This window comes from Urocitellus parryii, chromosome 10 (genome assembly GCF_045843805.1).
Source record: "Urocitellus parryii isolate mUroPar1 chromosome 10, mUroPar1.hap1, whole genome shotgun sequence".
In the NCBI taxonomy this organism is placed as follows: Eukaryota; Metazoa; Chordata; class Mammalia; order Rodentia; family Sciuridae; genus Urocitellus; species Urocitellus parryii.
In genome coordinates, this window is record NC_135540.1 from 19,007,275 (window position 1) to 19,030,204 (window position 22,930).

The window sequence follows — 22,930 nt, forward strand, 5'->3', positions numbered from 1 at the left end:
GATAGCTATAGATTTAACCTTAGCAGATTCAGTAGCTTTAATTCTCCAAAGCCATTGTACTGATTGCTTTCCTACCTGCAGAGTATGAGAATTCTAATTATTGCACATTGTTACCAACATTTGTTACAGTCAGCCGTTAATTTCAGTCATTCTAGTGGGTGTGCCATGATATCTCATGGCTTTAATTCACATTTGCTGGAGGACTAATTCAATCAAAGCTTGAGTTTGGTTTTTTTTTCTGTTTTATTACACACTTTCAAGCTACTGTCCCTGAGATCTTGGTTCACCGAATGTCCTGTGTTGGGGCCCAGGCAACTAGATCTCTAAAGTACCCCCCAAGAGATTCTGATGCTATCATACCTCTAGATAAGTATTATGGCATTTGCCAGGATTGCCTAACTATTTGAAGTCTCTAAGAATGTTTTTGCAGTCTATTGAAGAGAGTCACGACAAATAAGAACTTTTTTCTACTTGACACATTAAACATATTATGTAATAATTTAAGTCTTTAATAGTTGGATTGAATAAGCTGAAGAAACTGCAGTTGGTTTCACCAACAGTTGCTACTGCTGCTGCTTCTCGTTGCTATCCATTTGTCAGATTTACCTTTATAAAATGTTCTTCCATAAAAATGGTGTATTCATTCGGGGCTGGGACTGTGGATCAGTGGTAGAGTGCTCGCCTAGCACACTCGAGGCCCTGGGTTCAATCCTCAGCACCACATATAAATAAAGGTATTGTGTGCAACTACAACTGAAAGTAAAATAAGTATTTTTTTAAACAAATGGTATATTCAGAAGTGAGAAGATGGTTGGTTATATTAGTGTTAATGATAATGAATACTCTTTATAGACTCTTATTTTCCAAGTGATACATAGATCTATTCAAAATTATTCTTTTTTAAGAAATATTTTTTGTTGTTGTAGATGGACACAGTGCCTTTATTTATTTATTTATTTATTTATTTTTAATTTGGTGCTGAGGATCGAACCTGATGACTCACACATACTAGGCAAGTGCTCTACCACTGAGCCACAACCCCCATCCCAAAATGCTTCTTCTTAAAAGAAAAATTTTACAGTACACCAGATAAATCAGTAATCAGTAGATACAGAATAACCTTGACCTATTTACCATTAATTGCAATTCTAAAAGTAAGACTTTCACAATAAAACAAATAGGAAAAAAAACCCACAAATTTTGTATCAGCAGACACAGCCCACCCTCAGAGGAAACACTCTCATCTGGTCTCCTGATAAGAACAGAGGAGCAACTCCACAGTTTCATGACTGCATGCTCAGATGCAGTAAGTCAGTGGTTCAAAAATTAACCTATGCATCAACTCCGCAAAATTCTGCTTTACCAATAAAGAGAGTAGAATTATTTCCTACTTGTGTCATTTCATTTTGTTAAATGAGTAATTCTTCTGAATATGCAGAAGCATTATCTAGCCTCCCCAACTTCTTGAGGGACCCTAACAGCAGACATGATGACTCCAAATAGGATAAAACTAAAGCTGAGGGTAGAGTGGCGTGAACCAGTTTCTAATGTTTTGGATCTCATCAAATCATAATCTACTTCTCTCCACTGAAAATTTGTACACTGAAAGGCTTTCCTTAGCAATGTTTATTAGCTTTCTAAGTATATTTCAATTAGGACTTCACTCCAGTAGCTTATTAGGCCTTTAATGAATGTTCATTATACTCTTCACGTCTTCTGAATTACGAAGTAGGAGATTATTTTTCATGCTCAAGCAAACCCTAAACCAATGTTTGGTTCTTAGAAGCTTGATACTAGCCTTCCTTAGAGCAGTAATTCAGAGGCGTGAGCAAGGAGGGGAACAGAATGGCCTGTTCCATTATTTGTGGTGTAGAGATAGGTACAAGTCAACATGTTTATAAGGTGAACAGAAGTTTTTTTGTCTTAGGCCAGTCATTAAACTGTAGGGAGAAATTGTCAGAGAATATTTAGACACTGTACAATGCTTGTATTAAAATAATGCAGAGCTGAGTTATAGTCAAATTAACATGACTGAAAAGAACCCAGAGACCAGAATGTTGAAGATGTTGTGTTTTCTGAGCCCAGGTGGTAGAGTGGTTTCCTCGGCCCTGTTGAAGTCCTGTGTGTGCCAGTATTGTCTGCAAGGGGAGGGGGTGGCTGTTAATGGATGTTTTAAGGTCTTTTCTTTCATGAGCTTGCTCGTGAACATCATGGGAATTTTTCTCCAGCTCTTTGCCTCTTTTAATGTTCATGCAGTATATAAATGAGATAATTTTGAAAAAGGAACCTTTAAATCCCAGGTCTCTTTAAAGAGGTTAAAATGCTCTGATCATTCATAGGTAGGAGATATGGAAGGTTAGAAATGAGACGGTCCCGTTGTGTTAATAAAACAAGGTCAGACTGTGGTTTCCTGGCCGGGTGGATTTTCTTTTCCCACTTAAGATGAATCACTTAATTCATTTAGGGTTTAGCCATCAAGTTTAAAAAAAGTATTAAAGGAAAAGTGTATCTATAAAAACAGTCACTAGAATTCATATGATTTTTATAGAGTGAAGGATTGTCATTGTTTAGTTTTATTTTGTTTTGGTGAGAACTAAAAATTGAGCTAGATTACTGAATTTTTCTGTGCTTCTACTATAGAGGAAAAGAGAAGCATATAAAATACACTTGTGGATACAACCTGTAGGATACAGTTAACTGCCTTCTCCTTTCTTCCTTCCTAGTGTTGTATATATTTTTTTTAAGCTTGCCTTTAAAAGGTAGATATTTTTCATGGCTCTCTTAAATCCAGAGGGATTTACTCTGAGTCACTATTTAATCTCTAGCATTTTAAATCTCCTTGAATTAAATCTGTGTATTCACAACCGCATCAAAAGAGTGAAACATTTCAGAAGGTTATGTTATATACATTGTTTTGTAATCAGCCTAGGTTGTTAGACAGGACAACAAGAGTTTGTGAGTACCCACTGAAATTATGACATCATTATGTAAGTGTCCAAAAATTTACTCTAACCATTTCTGTTCTCATCCTCCTGAAAAAGAAAGAATTCATTAACTCCTGACCTAGGGTGTTAGAGTTTGCTAGGTAAGCCTGTAGGAAGACTTGACCTTACCTGGAGCATCACAAAGATTAAAAAGTCAGAAATTAGTTCAGCCTGTTTGCTCAGACTATATTCTCTAATTGAAAGAAGTTTTCAAACCTTATGAGCATCCAGAAGGGCTCATGGAGTTCTCGAGAAGCAGGTAGAGGAGTTGGAAAAATCTCTGGCTCTAATCTCTTCTGGTTTGACAGAGAGAAGGTGCTCAGGGAGTTTCTACCTCAGATTGAAACATCCCCCTCCCCCAACATCTGTTTCTGAACCTCTGTTTGCTATTGAGTCACAACTGGGGATACAGTTACATTTAGACCTCACAATTAGAAACCTACCTTCAGCACCTGAAAGAGTTGTAAAATGAGCTAAATAGACTTGTCTATGCTGTTTATGGGAATATTATGGTTAAATACATAAGGACATTATCACAAGCAAGTATCTAAAGAAGACAGTTTACAGTGATCCCTTCTCTGGCGAATGTCTAGGTCAGGTGACCTCGATCCCATTTGATAGAACATTAATTCCCTTACCTCTTTTAACATCTTTCACGTAATGTTTTGTTGAAAAAAAAAAAAGTCAATTTTAACTCAGCCTTTTCTGTGCAAACATACACAGGCGACAAACAAATTTGTTTATTTATATCTGGAACATTTACCTTTATAGCCTTGTATTCCTCACCAAACTAACAGAGTATATTCCTTCTGGGCCCTTAAAATTATACTTGGTTATGTCAGTAATTACAGAGGGATTTTATTTCTAGATTTTCAACTTGTTTTCAAATTATCTCCTTCTACACAATGTAGTTAGCTATTTTCATGTGTCTTTTCAGAACATGGTTAAGGGCTTAATAAAGTACTTCTCCTCCACTTTCCTGAAAATGCTCCTTGTGCCCACTAACTGGCAGAGAAAGCCATGAGCTAAGAGACAGGGTGAAGCCTTAAAGAAGCCCTTTCCCTGGTCATGAACAGAATCCATCAGTCTCATAATTAAAACTGTTTCTCCCTAGTCCTGCCAGAAGTATAAAGAAAAGATGAGCAGTAGAATAAATGAAAGAGGAAAAGCAGCCCTGGGACTCAGCAGCATGTCACCGTGTCACCAAACAGGTCTCCAGCTTAGGAAGTGACATGATTTTTATCAGGGGGAAAAAACTTGCCTCGCATGCACAAGGCCCTGGGTTTGTTCCCTGGCACCACAAATAAATAAGTAAATAATCTATCTCTTCTGCTAAGATTGTAGAGCACTTTCATTCAGTAGCCATAAAACTAAAGATTGTCTAATTTGAGATTTTTAGAGCCCCTGGTACATTTTCGATCTCCTTGACATGAACAAATCTCTTCCTAAATGTTTCCATTTGGTAGTGTTTGTTTTAACTGACTTTGTCATGGTTATTCTGTTTTGGTGTGCTGAAGTAATTTCACTCCAAACTTAAAGTAGTTTTGCTTAATAACAACAACAACAACAGAAAAATGTTCTTAAAATGGGACGGACAGTGAGAGTTAAACTTTGGCATTGCAGATCCCGTGAAGCCACCTGGCGGCTCCCTGCAAGCACCAGCTGATTCACCTTTTGCTATAAATACGGCACCACCATCTGTCCAGGTGGATCCATCCTCCACAGCTCTACCTCCTTCCTATCAGCTAATCAGCCTTCCACCACACCCGGAAACTCTTGGCATCCAGGAGGATCCTCAAGACTACCTCTTGCTGATCAACTGTCAAAGCAAGAAGCCTGAACCCACCAGGTAAGTCGTTTGTGCCTCTGTGTGTGCGTGCGTGTGTGCGTCTATGTGTGTACATTTTAAAATCTTACATTTAAACTTTTCAACCTTGACTTGAAGGCTTGAAAGAAGCCATCTCCATAGGCTTACCTAGTGGCATTGTATTTCAGGCCTATATCCCTCCAATTAATGATTTCTGATATTCAGGAGGTTTTATTGAAGAAACATAGTCTAAGCTGTCTGTGGCAGACACTTGTACTTCCAAGACTCTTGTGAAGACAGGCTACTGTTTCAGTCTTTCTTAGAGACTTGCAGTATTACTTGCTTAACAGAGTTCACTGATTTGTAAATGGTGATCTTGCTCCATTTCTTATGTGATTATAAACCAGCCATGGGTCATCTTTTGTTTCTGAAGAAGGAGAGGAATACCTGCTACTAGAAGATTTTGAAAGCAAAACGATTCCATTGCAGTGAGTGTGTCATAGTTCTTTTGGTCTGTGTGAGCAATTATTCTTACAGGTAAAATCCCAATATGGCAGATTCTATGGAATTATAAAATTGGAGTTTAGAGAAATTTGATGATATTACATGTAATGCTTAAAGCAATGAAACTTTCAAATCTTTATACCAAACATTGAAGCAGCACTTAGCCCAAACCTTGACCTGTCAAATTTCTAAGTAGAAAGAAGCATATGGATTGCGGTGCTTGACCACAGGGGCCATAAGTCCTTCCCCAATCCCTGGGTAGCCTGCCATCTCCCTCCCTCCTCCCACACTTCTCTCCTCTTACAAGCTGTAAGGTAATTTTAATTTGATCATCCTTGACCTTTGATGTCGTCGTGGTTGGAGGCTTAAAGTGACAGAGGGAGTTTGAGACAGTTGTTTTACTCTTTTAAAAGAAGCAAGAAAAGGATCTCTGCCATTAACAGCCATGTGGCCATTAGTGACATCACCATCAAGTGGTATATTTATGAGCAGTATAAAAGTGGGGTGACTTGCATATTAGACTGGAAAGGTGTTTTTGAAACAGTTGTAGCATTCCACTGTCATGTGTAACTAATTAGAACAAATTTTAAAAATTAAAAAAGCTGTAAGTTATTAAGTCTTATTGCTTTTATGACATAAAAAGCTTTCATTTAAAAAGCCATTATTAACAAAAATTTAAGTAGGGTTTGTTAAAATCCACATAATAGTTTCTGCAAACTATTTCCCAAGGTGACAGAAGCCTCTCACAAGCATTCCAAAGATGTTTTTTTATATATTTGTTGTAATGGGATTTTACCTGTAAGAGCAAGAAAATTTTATAAATCAACACTAGTTAACAATATCAAATTCTAACTTGATTGTGCTTGTTTGCTGTGAGAATTTAAAATTACACACTTGCAACTTTGTTTCCTGTGCTACTAACGAAGATTTTACTTCTGGAAATTCACTTTTTAAAACCAACAGCAAAATGACAGGTTTCAGAACATTTTTTTTTTTCCTTATGTTAGTGTCTTTCATTGATTTCCCTGGTTTCAGAGTATTTCTGTTGCAATGTAAATTATGCTTCAAATTATGCTTTAAATCATCACCCAGATATATTTTGCCATCAGTATTTTGTAAAAGTGACAGTAAGACACAGTCCCCTCAGATACAGTCACCTTTGGAGTTTGTAAGTGAAGCTTATTAAGAAGTCCAAGAATAGAAGCATTAAGTATTTATATGTTCATGTTCAGTGCTCCCAGCTCAGACAAGAGCTCCTCTAGGAAGTATTTTCCCCAAACTTGTAGGTTAGATTAAATGTCTTTCTTGAGTTTTTGTGCTCAAATGGTTTCCCTATATCTCTGTTTTATCATAGTATTGGAAATAGCTTGGTAGTTTTATTTTTCTCCACTAAACATTAAATGGCAGTAGGAAGTTTTGCTTACCACTAATTATACCCCTAACATCTCTTAGCTTCTCCATTCATGAAAATTCTAGATTATGCAAATTTTAGATTATGCATAGGTGCATTCAAAATTCCATCAAGGAATGGTCTAAGTGTTTCTAAGATGAAGAAAACAGTGAGAAATCTCTTCAGAAGAGTAGGGTTTGACCTGAACCTAGTTGGTGTAAGAAAAGGAGCATATCATTAGTAATTCATAAGAAAATTTCTTGGGGTAAAAGAGATGTGAGCACAGTAGAAAGAAGATGAAAGGAGAGCCTGCTTGGGGAGAGGTTTGATTTGGGGAGGAAGAGGACATGGAACATGGAGCCAAGTTATATTTGTGGCTTTGTAGTTCCCACAGCCTGGAGGGACCTAATGGGTTTTCCATTGAGGATTTGAATAATATAAAAACTCTATTTTGAAAATATGTCTCATAGCAATGTGGTCTGCTGGATGGATTGGAAGAGGGAAGGCCACTTAGGAAGGTTCAGTACAGCAGATGTCACCAGAACTATATGAACCCAGAATTCACCAAGAATACACAAGTAGAAATATCAGTTCGAAAATATGGAACTCAGGATCTGGGGAGAATATGGGATTTGTCAGCATTTAAAGAAGAAAGTAAATGTGTGAAAAACAGGTTTTTTCTAGCAGCATGTGTGATGACTAAAGGCCTGGACTCTGTTGGCCATTTTCATCTGGAAAGGCACAGGGGGCGGGGCTAGTCACTGAAAAGAGGGCAATGATCAGGGAAGGAGAAGAAACATTGGGTTAGCACAGTATGGGTTCTCTGAAACCCTGGGGTGAGAGTTTCAGTGGGTAAATGTACTGTACAATGCCGATGTTACTAAGCAATTAGGGAAGATAAGCACTTTTTAAAAAATCTCAAGTTATTTAGAAAAAGAGTTTAAATTCCTGCAGGACTTTGGACAACGTGTATGGGTAGTTCAGGTATCTTGTTTGTATGGTCAGCTTCATCATGGCTTAAACCAGTTTTGTGATACCTCAGAATACAGAGATGGAAAATGTACCCAAAGCAGAGATACTCTCAAATGAGAAATATCGAGGTTGTCATCTGGAGTTGGTGAACTCTACCTCATGTATTTTGATCCTCTCGTAGAGTTAACTATAAATTTATTAAAGGAAATTAGGATAAGGGAAGATATGGGGAACCCATTAAGTTGCCCCCTCCTTATGGGTCTCGGTGGACTTCCTCAGTACCAGGCAATCATTTGGCGTTTAGTTCTGCAGAGTCACAGATTTGTCAACTTGATGAACTGGACGGGCACCAGGCGTCTGCATGTTCTGACGGGAGACTTCTCTTGTCCCTGTGCCTTCTTCATTTTCCTTTCCCAGACACTCACCATATCTGTCTCATGCAGGGCTTTAGGGACTGTGGTTTTTTGTTTTGTTTTTGTGGTGCTGGGGATTGAACCCAGGGCCCTATGCATGTGAGGCAAGCACTCTACCAACTGAGCTATATCCCCAGCCCAGGATGGTGGTTCTTATGTGTGAATTTCATAGGGAGACTTGGGGAAGCGGGCAGGTATAGGGAAGAAATTACTACGCTGCTGGTGGTGTGTGGTGGTGGTTTTGTTGTCTTGTAATCATACAAAAACTAAAGAACATTTGTGCTTGAAATCTACAGATCACACAAAAACAATCTAATGGGGGATAAGAACAGATGTTTTGATTGCTAAGCTCTGAATATGTTTACCAAAACTGCGTTCTTATTCTTGACCCTGTTATATTTTGTCATTAACACTTTTCATGTAGAACCCACGCCGATTCTGCAAAATCCACCTCTTCTGAAACAGACTGCAATGATAACGTCCCTTCTCATAAAAATCCTACTTCTTCCCAGAGCAAACATGGAATGAATGGCTTTTTTCAGCAACAAATGATGTATGATTCTCCACCGTCACGTGCTATGTCTGTCTCTGTGGACTCCAGTCTTTACAACCTGCCCAGGAGTTACTCTCACGACGTTTTGCCAAAGGAGTCTCCATCGAGTACTGAAGCAGATGGAGAACTTTATGTTTTTAACACCCCACTGGGGACATCCAGTGTAGAGACTCAAATGAGGCACGTTTCTATTAGTTATGACATTCCTCCAACACCTGGTAATACTTACCAGATTCCACGGACATTTCCAGAAGGAACCTTGGGACAGACATCCAAGCTAGACAATATTCCAGATATCCCTCCACCTCGGCCACCGAAACCACATCCAGCTCATGACCGATCTCCTGTGGAAACGTGCAACATCCCACGCATGGCCTCAGACACTGACAGTAGTTACTGTGTCCCTACCACAGGGGTGCCGCCGTCACGTAGTAATACCATTTCCACCGTGGATTTGAACAAATTGCGAAAAGGTCAGCTTTAGTTAGTTTTTACCCTACTAGAGGTTAATGACAGAAAATCTGTTTTTCCAACTAATTGTTCTTTTAAGTGTAGTATGGTGTTCAATGGTAGCCTATTTTTTCCTTCAGCTCTGCAGAAAGAGCTGGTGTAGCCAAGATCTGAGAGTCTCAGTGGACCAGGGAAGGCTATGTGTGCATGAGTGAGGGTGTGTGTGTGTGCGCGTGCCCCCTCGTGTGCTCTGCTGGATGGGAGCAAGCTGGAGCTGCCCACTCGTGGAGAACATGGCCCTCTTGATGCCCCTCCCACTTTCCCTGCTCCTGGGTGCATAGGCTGTCTGCTAAAACAGGAGCAGGAAATGGACCAGCCACGAAGCCTCTCCAGGCTTACTCTTTCCTGTGTTTGTGTGCCATTATGGTCACTTCTGTGTCACATCTGGGCTCTGTTTCCTTCCTTCCTCTATAAGTAGTTTTCATGTCGTGTCTAGCAGGTGATCATTCTGTTACAGTCAAGCCCTTGTGCATTTTGTTTCTTTGAGGTCTATCTGATTCCATGGTTCTGCACTCTCCTCTTACCACTGGTCACTACAGTTAACTGCTTGTGTCTATTACTTTTCTTACACCTTTTCAAAGAGCCTGCAGTCAGAAATTAGAGCCCTTAAACAGTTGGTGAAATGGGTTTGGGTTATTCTCTGAGATTCTTCAAGTCCTAAATATAGAAAGCCCAAGTTTTTGATGCACATACTCTTTAAAACGATGTAGTAAAATCTCACATTAGAGTTTTTCTGGCTAGCTTAAAAAAGAAAAAGATTTAATGTATCCTAAGAAATATTTTGTCAGTACTTACTTCTCATTCAATATCAGTTTCTAAATCTCTTCTTCATGCATTTGGGTAGCCTAGTTATAAGTTAGTGAGATAGAAGTTAGGCCAAAGGTTCAATCTCATAATCAGATGTGGATGTTGTTTGTCATATAAGTAATGTGTCTGCATTTTCTGGTAGTTTTGTGTGCCAGTGTGAAGTAAATTCTGTGAGCATCCCTCTAAATCAGGGTGTGCAGAGAAAGAAAGAGAATAGATCGTTCCTGATTGCCCTGAGCAAGGCAAAGATGGAAAATGCTGATATAGTTTGTTCTTTATTCTAGATGCTAGTTCTCAAGACTGCTATGATATTCCACGAACATTTCCCAGCGATAGATCTAGTTCACTTGAAGGCTTCCATAACCACTTCGTAAGTATACATGACCTTAGCATTGTTGAGTGTATTTCATTGTCAGAGTCTTCCCACTAAGTACCTTGAGACTCATTGAGATCACAAAATGAAAGTACCTTCAGATTCATTGAATGGATGTGACAGTTGTATTTTCATGTTTGACAATGGTTTTTGTTTATTAAAAGAAATGTATGTGTGTTTTAGAAAATCAAAAATGTGTTGACAGTGGGAAGTGTTTCAAATGATGAACTGAATGAAAACTACGTCCCAATGAATCCCAACTCGCCCCCACGACAGCATTCCAGCAGTTTCACAGAACCTATTCAGGAAGCCAATTATGTGCCAATGACTCCGGGGACATTTGATTTTTCTTCATTTGGAATGCAAGTGCCTCCTCCTGCTCATATGGGCTTCAGGTCCAGCCCAAAGACCCCTCCCAGAAGGCCAGTTCCTGTTGCAGACTGTGAGCCACCCCCAGTGGATAGGAACCTCAAGCCCGACAGAAAAGGTAAGAGGAACATGCCAAGTGAGAGGATTGGGGAGTGTGCTAAGTTAGAGCTGAAGTTAGCGTCTTGAAATATTTCCTCTACCTTGGACATCAGTTTACAAAGCAGTACTGCTATTTATAGATTAGCAACCTGCACTGATGCCCAGGTGAGATTTGTAAATCTCTCATCCCTATGTCAAAGGAATACCCAGGCAACAGGGGAGAATTAGGAGAAACTGGAATGCCCTGCCCCCTCTATATGGGGTTATGACTTGACCCCTACTCGGCTGCAATCTTTTTTTTTCTTCACGTTATACATTTAATGGGAGGAAATAAAATGTTATACAAACAGTCTGATACATAAAATGTTATTTTTTAGATCATACATTTTAAATCTCTACATGTTCTTGTGATGCTTCCTAAAGTAGCTTTTAACTGGATTTATTAGTAGATCCTGGGGCGGGAAGCTGTAACTGATTTAGATTCAAGTCAAGTTGGCAACATCTTTTCTAGCTTTGAGGGTGTCTGCCATCCCCCCTGTGGATCTCCTGGCAACTGCAGGTGACAAAGTGACAGATGCTATGGCAGAGACTTGTGAGCCATCTGAGCAGATGAGAGGGAGCCTAGAGACTGGTCCCAAGATGGCCTGAAATCCTTTTTTGACTTCCGAAGCTGTGGGCTCATACCAGCAAATCTCCTGGTGTAACAAGAGAACCCAGAAATCTAGGATTTTGTGTATATTATCTCTTGATGATACAGAGATTATCAGACCAAGCCCAACACTTCTACAAGGTGTATATGGCCTTTAATTGCTACTTGGTGTAACCTCTTCTTCAGAGAGTACACAATCAAATCAGATTTAGGATTATTTACAACGCTTGACGTAATTACAGCTTTCTATCTACCCATGTAACAACTTTTTAAAAATTAGTTTGCCTTGGCTGGGGAATAAATAAATGCTTCTAGTTTACTCTTTTTACTGGACATCGTAAGTAACATTAAATTCTATAGCATAGTTCATTAAAAGCTCTCAGTAAAAGAAACTTTTTAGCCAAGTTGGGTAATATCTACTCAGGTTTTCAAAATTTATGTGTAAGTCATTTAGACACACACAACCTGCTTCTGTTGCAGCATGCTGTTGGTGTGACTTAATCTTGACAGCCAAATAAATTAGCATCCAGGTGATGAGTGATACAGCTTCTGGCTTAGTGCAGGGGTTGTCAGCACGTTGAAAAGCCTCCTGTGCTATATGCAATTTTTAAAGAATATGTAATGTCTGTGTGTATTTCTCATTAACTAGATTATTAGTAATAGTTTTAATTAAGTTCCAGTTGAGGGGACCACTGAGTAGCAATCAGACTAGCTTAAGAAAAATGTTTTGGTTTGATTTTGAAGTAGGGGTGTAACGGTGCCGGAAGAAGGCTCTAAGGGGAGACTGAGACCATCCTGGGTCCTACTCTCCCTGCGCTCGGGCTCCTGGGAAGTCGTGGCCTCTGCTTTGTTCTCTCTAGCATTCTCCCTTCTTTTCTGAACTCGTGATCCTCCACCGGAGGAGAGGTGTGCTTTCAGAAAGCCTTGGCCTGGAGCACCCGCTGTGGCCTCTGTTCTGCCCCCTGGCTTCTTCTCAGGAGCACTTGCAGCACCCATTCAGCTTCTAATTGCCTCCTTCGTTATTCAGTCCCTTTGGAGTGCTTAGACATGACGGGGTTGCTCTAATATGACTGTATAGAAATAACTATATAGCCCTCCAGACTTGAAGTTAAAATACCTCTTATTCCTGACTTTATCATGTGAGTGCACTGTAACCAGGAAGGAAGACTGAAATTCTGAAAAATGCACCATCTCTAATTAATGGAGGCCGATTCCCATGGTAACTGTCGTGATCCCACTAATTTGACTTTTCACACTGGGCCACGTGATAGATCAAGGTCAGCCCACAGACTGACTGCTGATGGCTCAGGTGTCTACCTGGGGACCCTGAGCTGTGAAGAAAGAGGTTAGGGTGTGTGTGTCAGGGGTTTTTATTCAGTAATATTTGCTTCTGTTTCTCTTGGTCTTCAGTTGTCTCTAATTCTTATTGTAGACCTTAGTCAGATTCTTCTTTGCAGACAGTATACAAAAAGCATTTCTAGACATGGATGAATTTATAGTACATTTGTAGATCTTGGAAGGATTGAGATACAACCATCATGACCTCTGAAATATTGAAATGTCTTTTTAAATGTTAACCTGGGGCTTTCCGCGTTTACCTTGGTTCGTGATGGCAGCAGTGCTCTACATTCAACCCCAGTCTTAACAGTTTTTTATCTTGCGGTCCCACGTAATGTGGAGGTGGTTCAGTTTGGGGAAGGGTACCAGGCTGTATGTCTGATTTAGCCTGTGTTTCCCGTGTTATTTCATAAGTGGCCACTTTTTGCTTCAAAATTGTGTCACCTGGTGAATGCAGTGAAAGTACCATGCACTGTAGTACATGAGAGTTCAGTTGTCCTAGTTCTTCCAGTCAACGGTTCTCTGTCACTTGTCGAGATTGTGTTCATTTTTTTAAAAAAATTAGCAGGGAGAGAAAAAGTCCTGCTGGTGTAGCTCGGTGTTAGAGCACTTGCCTAGCATCTGCAAGGCCCTGGGTTCCATCCCCAGCATCATAAAAATCAACTGATCTATTAATTTATTTTTTTTAATATTTTTTTAAGTTGTCAGTGGACCTTTATTTATTGATTGATACATGGTGCTGAGAATCGAACCCAGTGCCTCACACATGCTAGGCAAGCGCTCTGCCTCTGAGCCACAACCCCAGCCCAATTAATTTAATTAAAGTTATCTGAACCATTCAGAGTCCACCCTGAACTCACTGGTCGGATTATTTGTTTGATATATTTGCTTAGTTACAAAATGAACTGGTAAAGTGTGCCCAGATTAAAACACCCGTATAGTTTTTAGCAAAACCAGGAGCTGTTTTAGTTAAATAGTAAAGAGGTAACTCAAATCATACTATTAAAATTTTTTTTCTTTTCCTTATACCTTTATACTTTGAAATAAATATAATACAAGAAAGGAGGCATGAGAAAATACTTAATGTGGCAGGGAAAGCTTTGTAAAGTTATAACCATTAAAGAAAACATTGTTGAAACCCAAATTCAGATCTCAGAGCCAAGTTTATCCTTGAATCAAAACTGTAAAACCAACTGTCTTACTTGGTTGTGAAATCCTTCTCGTTATTCATTAGCATCAGATGAGTGTTTTAATTTCAAATTCTGTGACATCAGATGAATGACTTAATCTGTCTTCCAGTATCTCTTTTTAAGTGAAACTCATAAGAAAACCTTTCTGTGAAATAGGGCTCAATTAGTTTTGGAGCCCCGTAATATTAGTTTGACACCCAGGATAACTGAGTTTTGTGATTTTTCTTCTTAGAAAGGGCCTACAGCAAGTGAGTGACATTCTGGTCTTGTTTACTAGCCCAGTTTTAGACATCAGCTGCTGTAGTTTGGAGTACATATGAGTTTTTCAAATACTTCTGGGGTAACTGAAACTGCAGAAATACATACAGTGCTGATATCTGATGTTTTATCAGGAACCCTTGGCTGTCATCCAGTGCATGGTAGCTACATTTTCATCAGACTCTTTCTGTAACTCTAGTACTTACTGTGTACCAAATGTTACATATATTAATAGAAGAGGAACATGTTTAGCATATTGTGTAAAATGCTGGGAAAGCAGATACATCACAAGGACAGGACAGATTGTTTTGATTACTTCAACTCAAAGTTTTATTTTTCTACTGGAAAAGTAATTTTGTAAAGTTTGGAAATTTTTTGTAAGATTACCTATCATGTTTTCTCAAATGAAGTCATTATATAGTTGTACCATATTTAATCCCTAAATATACCCACGCCCCATCACCCTCATCCTGCCTCTAACACGATACAGCAGCTATCTGAACACCAAATGCAGTCTTTATATTTTATTCAATTTTGTTTATTCATGCCGCTCTGTAGTAGCTTAGAACATTAGTTATGGTGTTGATTTTTAAAAAGCAGTGCAGGATTTCTTATGGTATTTTTTGTACCTGGTTTGGTTAAAGTATGTTCAGGTCTGCGACCTTACCTTGGTGAAGGAAGTGTCCAGAAGACTAATCCCAGGGAGCTCCTACCCTCCTTGCGTCTGTTTTTGGCATAGTGATGTATTTAGACATTTTTTTTTCCTCCAAGAGATCACCTAAAGAAGTTTTCAACTGTAATTAAAAAATAACATGCTTTAAAAAACAAAAAAGATAAGACTACATTTTTATAATACTCAGCACAGGGGCTGCTGATTAGAATAAGCAGCATCCGCCAATTTTTCCTCAGAGCAGAAATGAGACTGGCTCAGATATTTGGGGGGTGAATGAATGATACGATATTGATATTTATCAATATCTTGATAAATAGGTGTTAAAGTTTGTGCTTTGAGTTAAACTTGTTGCAGTTTAAAGGAAATAAGTATGGAGCTCCTTTTTACTCCATACTTATTGTCATGTGGGGTTTTTCCTAAGTATTCTTGGCCTGCAAGTATGATTACCATCATTACATCATTATATTCATCTTTATACATCGAGACCATTACAACAAGTATAAACATTTTTCAGAACTCTGCCTTGACTTTTTAGAATACGCAGAGGAGGGGCTGGAGTTGTAGCTCAGTGGTAGAGCACTTGCCTAGCATGTGGGAGGCACTGGGTTCAATTCTCAGCACCACATAGAAATAAGTAAAATAAAGGTCCATCAACAACCAAAAATGTTTTTTAAAAATAGAATTAGCAGAGGATAATAATCTTGTGAATTAATCTTCTTTTTTGATTTTGATGCTGCCCCCTGAAAATAGTAGCATCATCTATAAAGCTTTTGGATAAATAAATACTGTAGGTTATGTCAGACCTGTAATAATACAGAAGGTAAATAAAATGTCCACATTGAGTTCAATGTCTGTGAGCATTACCTACAAGGACACCTGGTGTGTGCACTTTTCAGAGAAGATTGCATCTACTCAATTGAAATGTGGACTCTCGTGACAGCCTTGACCATATTGGAGATGACCCACTTCTGAAATACATTCAGTTGTTACCTTTTCACTTTTAAAGGACAAGCAACATGTGAGATTGATCAGTGAAACTCCACCAGCTCTAAGCACAAGGCAGTTCGTTCACATTCATTCCTTATAGATTTTAAGTGCTTACCCATTACAGGATCCCCTTTGCTGGGCATTATGTCTCCAAATGCAAGGAATGAAAAGCTTGCCTCATCTGCAGAGACTCACCATGTAGTGGAGGAGGCAGAAAAGTAAACACGTTCTCATAATTACCAGGGAAGGGGCTGCGCTGAGGTAAGCTCTTGGCACTCTGAGGCAAGCTTCTCTAAGGAAAGCCTGCAAGCCTGAGTAGCAATTAAGGTGGTCCAGTAGGGCAGCCAGCACAGGGGCTGCTGATTAGAATAAGCAGCATCCTCCAATCCTGCCTCAGAGGGGAGATGAGACTGGCTCAGAGTGGTGGGTGAGTGGGAGACCAAGAGGGAAATAGGCAAAGACCAAAAGAAGGAACAAATGCCAAATGCCTTGCAGGTGCCTTATCCCTGGGTGCTATACCCATGAGGTTGGACTTTATTCTGTGCGCATGTTAACGGATTTTATGCAGGTAAGCAAATTGGCTCTGGAAAGCTCATTCTGAATTAAGAATGCAATAGAAGAAATGATTGTACTCCTTCATGTAACGTGTTAGAGACCTCACCCTCTTTTCGTCATCTCCCTCAGAGTACTTTACCCAGTTTTCCAAGACTCTAGGGTTCTCGAAGCATTAATTGGGACAGGATCAGAAGGGAAAGGCATACCCCAATTCTGTTTCTGGCACTCTCAACTTATAGGACTTACAGTGGTTTTTTAGAAGCATTCACTGAGATTGTCATGGAGGCCATGTAGCCATGTGGGGTGAGTTCCTCACTTTTAAAGAAACAAAACAGGTTGGTGAACTGTACTTTCCAAAAAAAGGAAAACAGACATCAAACACAGGACTTTTTTTTTTTTTTTTCTGGAGTCTGCATTCTACCAAAGCATCCTGCAATGTGCTGCTTGCCCCATAGTGGGAAAGGGTGGTAGGGTTTCAATGAGGGTCCCTTCTCTTAGGATGATGGTTTGTACAAGTTATTTGTGATTTTGCAAGCTGTTCCAGCATTCTTGGAGGCAGTTCCTTGGAATAAAAATCATCTCACTGTTTTGAGATCATGGGCTCTAGGAACTTTTGGCAGTCTGAAAGTGTCTTCCCTCCTCCAGGAAAACAAACAAACAAACAAAAACTAATGGTCAAGAGCAAATCAAGGGGAGGCTTGGGGACTTTTACATCTAAATAGCAAACTTTCTAGAGTATGATGTTTTGATTTTTTTTCTAGTAAGCCCCTAAAATAAGTTACACTGATGAGGTCAAAAAGCAGTATAGTAGGAAAAAAGACCAAGAATTCAAACATCTAGAATTTTTTTCTCTTATTACCATTAACAACTACTCCCTTCTAGTAAATGAAAAGGGACACATCAGTTTACTTATTTTTGCATTAATTTTCTTATTTTAAAACATAAAATTAGATCATCTCTAAACAGAATGCTCCTTAGTTTTAAAATCCTGCAACTCTATGACACATAGAAACAAATTCAGGTCTGGGATTGTGGCTCAGTGGTAGAGTGCTTGCCTAGCAAGTGTGAGGCACTGGGTTCAATCCTCAGCACCACATGAAAATAAATAAATAAAATAAAGGCATTGCGTTCATCTACAAGTAAAAGTATATTTTTTAAAAAAGAAAGAACACAAATTCATAAAAGAGATAAAATTATTGCCAAATATATAGATAGCTGTGTGGTTTTATGGCTGGCCAGGCCAGCACAGTATACATTTATTTATGCTTCTTAATCAGGGGGACCACCTCCTCTTTATGCTTCCTGACCCTTTACTGTCAGATGTATTTAGTGAAAATTTATCAAATGACAAAATTATTTTGTATCCCATATACCTTCAGGTGATAGAGAAAAGAGACAAAAGAAAAATTTGAAGTAGTAAAATATCCTTATTATTTTAAGAATAATGTGAAAATTTGATAAAACCAAATCTAGCTTTAGCTTATATTTATTAAGTCATACATTCGAATTTTTTCTTAGCCACTTCAAAATGAAGTGCAAGTCCTTTTTGTGTCTTATTTATTTATTCATCAATTTATTTGTTTTGCAGAACTGGGAATCAAAACCAGGGGCACTTTACCACTGAGCTGTATCCCAGCCCTGATCGATCGATCGATCGATCTGTCTGTCTATCTGTCTATCTATCTATTATTTTGGGACAAGTCTCACTAAGTTGCCCAGACTGGCCCTAAGCAACTCAGCAAGACCCTGACTGTAAAAAAATATAAAAAGGGGCTGAGGATGTGGCTCAGTGGTTAAGTCCCCCTCAGTTCAATTCCTGGTGTGGTGGAGCAGCAAGGGGGATACATTTGCTTTCCTGTAGGAGATTTCCTTGATAATGAAAACAAACTTCTCTCTCTCTTTCTCTCTCCATGTGTATATATATAAAAGATCTGGACCAGAGAGTCAGATTTACCAGGTTATACTCAAAATTGGGTAGCAGATTGCACGATCCAGAGTACCAGCCTCTCTAAGGGTTAAAGCACGAATAGGAATCTCACCATGGTCTGTGCTGCTTGCCAAATTGTGCTGCATTCTTTATTCAGGCCTAGTCTGGAGAAAGCCAAGTCGTAACTGGCTTGAATTTAAAGGTTGAAGCTCCAGTTTACTCTCAGAATGTGAGAATCAACGTGGCTCATTTTTGTTTTTGTTTTATTTAGTCTTCTTATTTCTTCATATCTGTGTTCACCGTTTTCTATAGCAATCAGAAAACATTCAGATTATTTGCACACAGAGGAGACAGGCAGAGATGAGAGTGCTTACGTACACTTGGACTCCTTTGCCTCCTTTCTTTTCTCGTAAGTCATATCAGGCAGCCGTTGGGGCCTGACTTTTCTGTCTGGAACATAAATGCTGAGTTGAGTTAGGAAGGACTTAAAGCTGCCAAAATGCCTAAGTGACACAGGCGTTTCCTGCAACATTCCTGGGTTGTGACTTTGACCTGAAAATCAGTCTTAAGCTTTTTATATAGCAGAATATACCTGTAAGTTTTATAAATGCATGCACTTTTAAAACCTAACTAAAATATTATAGTTTTCTAAACAGCCAACCAAGGAGCCCCTGGGCATGGTGGCACACATCTGTAATCCCCGCTTAATGGGTAAATGAGGCATGAGATCACAGATTTGACGTTCACCTGGGCAACACAGCAAGACCCTGTCTCAAAATGAAACTTAAGAGAGTCGAGGCTACAGCTTAGTGGTAGAGTGCTTGCCCAGCATGTGCAAGACCCTGGGTTTAATCCCTAGTACCCCCTACCACGCGCACACAGAAAGAAAAGAAAACAAGGAATATCCTGGAAAGGGAGTGTCTTTTTAGTACTGTGGCGGGGGGGGGGGGGAAGAGAGAAAGAAAAGATGAAGCTCCCTGATATCATGCATCTGCTTCTGCCTTATTTGTGTCTCCTTAGATCACATGACTTCTTTGAAAAGTCCTTATTTCTCATAACATGCATCCTCACAGTCACTGATATTTCACGTGTTTTTCTTGTGACCAATAAGAATATATTAGTCATGAAGGTAAAAAGGCCTTCAGAGAAATGTGATTATGTCTCTATTTAATGTGTACAGTCCCTAAAATGTAGTTGAGAAGACATTGGACACAGCAAACAGTACGAATACAATAGCTAATGTACGGGTTCCAGACTGGAATAAGAGCACAAACCCTCCATGTGGATTCAAAGGATCCCTGTCCTGGCACTGCCAGTCAGCGTCTGGGTGACTCTGCAGGCGCCAGCTGCTCGGTGATAACATGAAAAATCTGTTTTCCTCCCGTCTTACCAGTTCTCTGGGAGGGTTCAGTAATTTTTAGAATACCGAGTGCATAAGAAACCCTTGATAATTGCTGGTTATTAATGATGAAGTACAGAGATATTTCTGAAATCAAGGCAGTCTTAGAGGATGTATTGTAGCTTGATCTTTGTATAGAAACGAAAGACAAATGGATTAGTAAAGCAATGATAGATTGACAGTGAAAGGGAAAAGGACTGAAATTTTAAAGTTGTGCATGAGAAAAAGAGAAGAAAACCATTTAACCAGAACAGCACACAATTCAGGGGACAAATGGGACATTAAAGACATTTGTGGCTTGTTCTCATGGCACTTTCCACATTCTCCATGATTTCCCTACATTACATATGTGAATTCTGTGTTGTCTGTAAACTCACTTGGTATCTTGAAATGTAATTCATTAAATAAATCTTGAAAGTACCTAGGTACCATCATGCACTCCTCTCACATGACAGGGCCATTAGTAGCTCTGATGGTTTCTTCTGTTCTTTTCAGTTTGAAGATCTTTCTCCTTGTTGGAGAAGACCATTGCAAGATAGGCATTGTCTTTTTTTTTTTAATCTATTAACATTACTTTCTCTTCCTTTACAAATAGTAGGCTTGTTCCTGCCTTGTTTTTCTTCCCCTAAGTGTAAGTTTTAAAAGAGGCTCCAGATGATTTCTCATAGACCTCTGATAATTCTCAATCACAGCCATCAGGCCAGTGTTCATCCAAGCTTAGGTAACGTTCTCACTGACCTCTATTAGTTACCATTTTGTGCTTCTCATTTTAAAAGTTGATACATTGGCCCAGCATGATGGCACACACCTGTAATCCCAGCGGCTCGGGATGCTGAGACAGGAGGATTGCAACTTCAAAGCCAGCCTCAGCAACTTAGTGAGACCCTTTCTCCAAACAAAAAAACAAAAAGGGCTGGGGATGTGGCTTAGGGAGTAACCACCCCTGGGTTCAACCCCCCAGTTCCAAAATAAAAGTTTGACATATTGGCAGATCTTCAGCATTTTAAGACCAAATACAGATGGACTCTCAAAATACAGCCCTGAGATTTTACATCTAAGGATCCAAGAAAGGATGCCATTGCTAGTGCTGTTGGAGGTGAAAAGTGGCATGGTTTGGAGGAGAAAGGACAGTTGGGCGTGACTTGACAGGCAGCTGATACATGGACTAAAGAAAATGTGGGAAACCACAGATAGACACAGCAGTCATTCGACCTTGATTATTTAACCACACACACAGATAGGACGCCAAGAGTGCTAAGTTGAGAAATGGCACAGTGACCACTGGGAGATAACCACAGCAAAGGAAATCAGGAGGAGGCTGAGAAACTGAGGAAAATGGGTTTTTTTTTTTTTTGGAAGAGGAGGAGTGAGGACAGCTAGTGGGTAGACATCAGCAAACCAAAAGTAATTCTAAAGTTACTTTGTAATTATTAAATATCACATCATCCATGTCAACTGAGACATTCAAGGACGTGTAGCACCCAGAGCCATATCCACATATTCCAAGTAACGTCAGCTTACATACAAGTGTGTGATGAGCACGTCTCTGCTTTTCTCTAGTTGAGTTGCCTAGCTTGTGACTTTGCAGTCTGGGGTGCTAGAAGATCCCCGGCTGAACTGGAGAGTTGACAGGTGTTCAAACTCCCCTCTGTTTCCTAAGGCTCTCTTGTTTTTCTTCTCCTAAGCATAGGTTTTAAACGAGGCTCCTGGTTATTTTTCATATACCTCTGATAACTCTCTGTATCTTTAAAAGGGACAGAGGTGAAGGCAGTTGTGGTCACAGTACAAGAACACCTCCCTAGGAGGTGGCAGGCTGGCAGGAGCCTGCTGTGACCTGAGCAGGTCACTTAACCTCTTTGGTTCTCCAGGGAAATCACGTTTTTTCCTAAACTTACCTTCTGCCTCTTGCTCTTTTTGAAGGGCAGCGTGCTGTTGGGAGTTTAAAGAGCAGACATCTTTTAGAAAAAATGTCTTATCATTTTGTAGGCCCTGGATAACATGAGGGGTTAGGGAGTATATCTTGCCCAAAATATGATTACTCACATTGTAAACTACACCTGCCTCATTTCTGAATAAACTCAATGTGTTAATTATTTAACTTAGAAAATGGGTAAAGAACTGTCATTTTAGCCTGAATCTTTTGAGGTACTGGGATTGAACCCAGGACCTTATATGCATGCCAGGCAAGAGCTCTACCACTGAGCTGCATTCCCAGCCATCACCTGAATCGTATCTTAAGAAACTTTTTGATTTCAATAGATGAGGTGCTACATATCAGCCTCTGACCAGCAAATTCTAACTTACCATCTGGTAGATGTCACCTCAACTTTGTAAATTCTAAGAATAAATGAAATTTGGTACCACTGAGAACAGGGTGACTTAAATTACTGATCCCATGATTTTGCGACTCTGGCATCCAGACTTCTAATGGGGAAAGGTGTGAAACCAACAGCTGTGAACAGGGTACTTTTCACAAGGTTTTTTGGCAATTCTTATAGGTGACAGAGAAAATGACAGGAAAATGATGGCAACTGCATTTCTGCTTTCCAGTACATTGTGCTGAAGCTGGACAATCACCAGTGCCAGAATGTAAACATCTCCTCCTTAGAAGATGAAGTCACTGGGCAGTTACTATGTATCCAAGGGACACAGATCAATGTTGGTCTTAGGTTAGCAAATATTGTAGTGGCCACCTGCTTCGGTACAAGGTCCTAGTCAGGAGGTGCAGGAATAGTCAGATTTGGGTTTTAAACCTTCTGTACCAAATGAAAAAAGTAGTATCGTAGGGAAGCAGGCCTTCATACTTTCTCATGAACACCAAACTTCATACATCTCACTGAGGGATTTCGTCATGTTTTATTGGATCCAGTTTTCTAAGTCATGTTAGAAGAAAAACTAACAGGGCATGTGTTTTTCCTCACTCCCCTTAAATAGCGATAACCAACCCGGCTGGTTTCCCACTAAAATACTGCCACCCCTTATAACCCTTGACTCCTTACCTTGTCGCATGGGCCTTCCTCCTTCCCCTTGTGCTGAGCATGAATGATGTGTAGCAAGGTTGGAATATTTTCCACAAACAATTTATGCCTTGGAGATACAACATTTCTGCATAGGGCTCTGCTGCCCTTTTTTTTTTTTTTTTTTTAACAGAACCCTTTTTTCCAGTTTAAAAA

General features: G+C 39.6%; 1 protein-coding gene across 4 annotated transcripts in view; it reads left to right on the forward strand.

Annotated features, from left to right (window-relative positions):
• The window catches only part of Gab1 (GRB2 associated binding protein 1), a 119,484-nt gene that overhangs the window by 81,520 nt on the left and 15,034 nt on the right, over nt 1-22,930 (forward strand). For 2 of the 4 annotated variants that reach the window (XM_077803413.1, XM_077803414.1), the window contains exons 3-7: nt 4,608-4,833; nt 5,199-5,279; nt 8,495-9,096; nt 10,225-10,310; nt 10,497-10,800. In XM_077803413.1, the coding sequence (XP_077659539.1) occupies nt 4,608-4,833; nt 5,199-5,279; nt 8,495-9,096; nt 10,225-10,310; nt 10,497-10,800 (1,299 nt within the window). The remainder of the gene's footprint in view (nt 1-4,607; nt 4,834-5,198; nt 5,280-8,494; nt 9,097-10,224; nt 10,311-10,496; nt 10,801-22,930) is intronic. The other 2 variants (XM_026392725.2, XM_026392726.2) reach the window with 1 other exon arrangement.